General features: G+C 41.0%; 1 protein-coding gene across 1 annotated transcript in view; it reads left to right on the top strand.

Moving 5' to 3' along the window:
• Positions 1-290: 290 nt before the first annotated feature.
• The window catches only part of cacng2a (calcium channel, voltage-dependent, gamma subunit 2a), an 83360-nt gene continuing 78606 nt past the window's right edge, over positions 291-5044 (top strand). Inside the window, exon 1 of the mRNA XM_016245784.1 lies at positions 291-1861. Within this exon, the coding sequence (XP_016101270.1) occupies positions 1636-1861 (226 nt within the window). The 5' untranslated portion in view covers positions 291-1635. The remainder of the gene's footprint in view (positions 1862-5044) is intronic.

Here is a 5044-nt window from a genome sequence, read left to right on the forward strand (position 1 = left end):
TGTAAAAAAAAAAATAAAAAACTTGATTACATACTCCACATAACGTAGTCTGAAACAACCCAGCACCTTTAGTCAGCATGAAAGCATGCATCGATATATTCGTTCGAGAACGTGAGTTCATATCCATGTTTTTTACTCCGTTCAAATAAGAGTTTTAACTGCACCTTTTTCTGTCGCCGCACATCCCTTCTCTCTCTCTCTCTCTCTCTCTCTCTCTCTCCCTCTCTCTCTCTCTCTGAGCCACAGCACGCCTGCCTACATCCCTCTCCCAAATCTTCACTAGCACACAAGCAAAGGGGACAGAAGCAGACCCGTGTCCTCCTTTCCCAGCACACCACGTTCCTCATTCTCAGGTCTTTTTGTCTTTTACATGGCGCAAGGGCTCTGCAAGCGGGACGGTTCTGGGTGCGAGAAAGCCAACACGGATTTGGATAAGCGAGCATCAGTGGCGGGGGTAGAATACAGCAGTTCCGGCGCCTCCGCCTTCTCGGTCTCTTCTAGCCGGCTCTATGACTAGTAATGGTCGGCTCGTTCTGCTGGATGCTCCCTGCTCCAACCGGATCTTCGACGGCACCATATTCAACAGCAGATTGCCATTTTCGGAAGAGACCTTCATAGAGCTAGAAGATACATATGGAAACTGGGGATCAGAATTTTAGGAAAAAGGATATATAGTAGTGCTTTATTTTATTATTCCATTTTGCTCATTTATGTTTCATTCTCGATTATTTTTCTCATTCCATCGTTGACTTGATTTGTCAAACTGATGCGAGAGCGGCAGCAGCAGATTTAGATTCACCCGGACATTCTTTTTGTTGGTTTTGAACTGGACTATCCTGGCCATCCATCCATCTATCCTATATTTTTTTCTGCTCCTGCACTTCAATAGAGCTTCTCCTGTCCTTTCTGTTTCTCTCTCTCTCTGCGTCTTTCCCTCTTGATTAGAATAGACTAGGATTTTCTTAGCCATATTAAGAGAGGACAGCGTGTTTGTAAAGCAGCTACGTAGGTCAACAGTTGTTGTAACACATCGAATTGTTTAGATATATATTACGATCCGAAGCAAAGCCTTCCATTATTCCATCAAAGCCAGTCTGAATCCCACATTCTTCCTTAACCAGTATTTATCCTCAATTGCTAACACATCAAATCTAAGCGCCTAAATTGTCATAATTAAAACCGAGTATCGTTCAACATTGGCTTAATTGCTGTGGCGTTTGAATGACATGCTCAGGCCGTTATTAAAGGCCTCGGCAATTAATTATTATGTTTAATTAGTGGCTTTGCAGCGTGAATGCTCGTGTAAGTTTAAGCTGTAGCACTAGCTGCTGCATATCTTACCTCTTTTAGAAAAAAAGACAAGGACAAACGATTTAGGACGGTAAAATTGCTCTTTGTTGGAACAGTGCGGAAAGCGTACCGTTCCACTCCGAAAACAAACGAAAAAGCCAGAAAGGCTCATCTATTTCTTCCTTAATCGGTTCTCACCCAAACGCAACCATAAGGTTCCTACCGCATCCTCCCCCTTCCCCCTCCTTTCGCTCAAATATATCCCATTTTTTAAATTTGGTTTGGTACCGTAAATTTTCAAATATTTATTTCCTATACATAAAGAGGAAAGGGGGTCCCCCTTTCATGGAATGCGGAAACATGGGTGTGTTTGACCGCGGAGTTCAGATGTTATTGACCACGGTGGGCGCGTTCGCCGCCTTCAGTCTCATGACCATCGCGGTGGGCACGGACTACTGGCTGTACTCGCGCGGCGTGTGTAAGGTCAAAAGCAACAACGAGAACGAGACCAGCAAGAAGAACGAAGAGGTGATGACCCATTCGGGACTGTGGAGGACATGTTGCTTGGAAGGTAAGACGACTCTCATGCTCTCTTTCATCCACCCGATGACGTTTAGCGGTCCCCCATTTGCATTAGAGGGTCCATCTCAGCATGTGCACACGTGTTCCTGTCGGTTGTTACGGAAACGCATCTTAGGCCTGCTGCTCTCATGGTGGTTTAGCGGCTCCGCATTCAGAACCACGGACAGCGACAGCGGCGCACAATACTAAAACTGATGCGTAAAGATGTTAAACAGGGTCTACTTTGCCAGATAGTCCAAACACAATGCTATTTCTTATAGTAGGATGTGTAGTAATAAGACAGAACTAGTTAACTGCACTGTAAAAAAAAATCCGTAAAATTTATGGTAAAAATCCGGCAGCTATGGTTGCCGGAATTTTACCGTAAAAAATACGGTAGCAACGTTTTAGGTTTTACGGTTTTACAGTTAAATACCGTAATTTCATTAACTGATATAATGTTAATATACCAACCTACTGGAAGTACTGAAATCTGTTTTGTGCCTTTGTAATACACTGATAACCACCAAATGCAGGTGGTGGTGAGAAAGTCACATGATGAACCAAAGCCCATCACAAGCAGCTTTTAAATAATAACATGTATATGGTAACACACATGAAACTGAAATAATGCAATAAACACTCATTTAACAACATTAGGTGTAACACACAACCCTAATATACAAAACCGATAAGAAAAAACTAAGAAGAAACATAGTTATTTCAACAAAAAAACATCAAATTTGAAACGTAACGCAGGGAATTCTGGGAATGTCAATTTACGGTTATTCACTGTAAATTATACAGTATTTTTCATTTCCAAAAACGGTATACTACCGTAAAATTTATGTCCAATACATGTAACATCCAATACAGTTTTTCACCGTATATAGTAGGGGAATTTACCATTAACAATTTAACAGGTTTTTACTGTAGCATTTTTTACAGTGTGGTTTCTTGTTGGTCTAAGACGGACATGTTCTAAAAACCGGTTTGAACACATAAATCTATAGTAGGAACACATATTTGCTTGTTTTATATATTCTTGCTGCTGCTCATGACCAACTTGGACCAGCGAATGACCAGCTTAGACCAGCTAGAAACCATCTAGGACTATCAGCTTTTTTGGGTTCAACCAAAAATACACATTTTGTCATCATATGCTCACCCTCAAGTCATTCCAAATGACTTTCTTTCATCCCTGAAACACAAAAGAAGATATTTTGATATTTTTGTCCATACAGTGATAGCGCAAAGCAACACGGAACCCCTTTGATGCTCTTTGTATGGACAAAAAGTGTACTTTTTCAAATTATATTATTTTGTGTTCTACAGAAGTCAGTCAGTCATACAGGTTTAAAATTAACATTTAAAAAAAAAAAAGGTTATTTATTGGCATCTATGGTTTCACGAAGAATATTTTCATTCCACGAAGGGTTCTTTACAGTGGAAAAAGGTTCTGAAAGGTTCTTGGGGGGGGGGGGGGGGGGGGGCTTCTAGGGCATCGTTGTGAAAACCCCCTTGTGGAACCATTATTTTTAAGAATGGATGAGTAAATGATGACAAAAGTTACATTGAGGTTAACTATCCCTTTAAGATAGATTTTACCGCAGGGGAAAGTTGGATGTAAAAGCAGATAAATGCATGTGTGCACTACTGGGACTTCCACTAGGTAACACCTGGGGAAAATTGCTACTCATATGCACCATGTTCAGAAAGGCTCACTATATGTCAGGTCAACGTACACAGACTGTTGATTTCCTGTCATGCCTCAGTGGCTGCACTGACTGCTGACTTTGGCCTAGCAATGTCACCTTGTGAGGTCACAGAGCATAACAAATCCTCTTCCTCACCAGGGCTCAGAGGAGGCATAGAAGATGGCCTGTGTCTCTGAGGCACACGGCCATATGCTATCTGTACACATCCTTTGCTGCATCTAAAGCACAGGAAGATCTATGGATCTATGGATCTATGGATACAGTCAAATGAGTTAAACTACAAGGCGTATAGACAGGGGAGACTGGATGTTGACCTTGATCATCATTATGACTGCATGAGTTCTCATAGCCATATATTGACTAAAGCAAGATGAGTGACTTTGACCACATCTGTGAGCGTATCCTTAACTCTTTCATTTTGTCTGTCAGTTTACCCTTAAGTTTTGTCTGTCAAATGACCCGAAAGGCTCAAGGCCTACAACCTTAATGTGCAGGAATCTCTTGGACCAAAAAGTGTTTCATGAGAACCATCTAAGTGGGGCCTGATGAACATTTCCATGTAGAATATTTCCTAATAGCTCTTTTGTAGTACCCCTTTGTGTCATTGGCACCACAAAATTCACATGGTAATCAGTCATTTGTCAGATTTGTAATTTGTGATTCATTTCAGCTCTCAGTTACGAAGATATAGCAGACAGAGGTCAAATTCTTTGGAATAGCAATGCAGTTTGATTCGGTTCAGCTAATAAACTGATAGTACGCTAGCAGAATTGAACCGTGAAGAATGAAACATTTGCCTCTCTGTGTGTGTCACAAAATAAATCCTACCGTTTATGAACAGGCAAAATGATCACTGGATAAACAACACACTCAAATAGTAGAACATACAGTTAAATTGTTGATTACAGCCAGCTCATTTGCAGAATTAGGTGTAGATCTATGATCAGTTTTAAGTAGAAGAGGACTTAAATGTGAAACATCTCTATTCCTCCTTTTCTCAGTTCAGGCTCACACAGATCGCACGCTCATACTATGACAAAAGCAATTAGCTGCAACAGTAAATAACACTTATCCCTCAACCTACACGGTTGTATCCATCAACCAGGTGCCGCCTCTCAGAGCCCGTCTTGCACTGCCCACAATTTTTTCAACACAAAAGCAAAGCACAATGCACTTGCTGTTATCACACCTCTCAGTGAAAGATGACAGCTTGTTAAGGTCTTATTCTGGACACCCACGGAGCCTATATAGTGCCGCTGCAGATTAGAATGTATCCCTACACTCTTAAAAATAAAGGTGCTTCACGATGCCATAGAAGAACCTTTTTGTCTAAATGGTTCCATAAAGAACCTTTAACATCTGAAGAAACTTTCTGTTTCACAAAAGGTTCTTTGGGGCGAAAGAAGGTTCTTCAGATTATAAAAAGGTAAGAAAGAGATGGTTCTTTAAAGAACCTTTGACTGAATGGTTCTTTG

This window comes from Sinocyclocheilus grahami, unplaced genomic scaffold (genome assembly GCF_001515645.1).
Source record: "Sinocyclocheilus grahami isolate Dianchi unplaced genomic scaffold, SAMN03320097.WGS_v1.1 scaffold768.1, whole genome shotgun sequence".
NCBI lineage: Eukaryota > Metazoa > Chordata > Actinopteri > Cypriniformes > Cyprinidae > Sinocyclocheilus > Sinocyclocheilus grahami.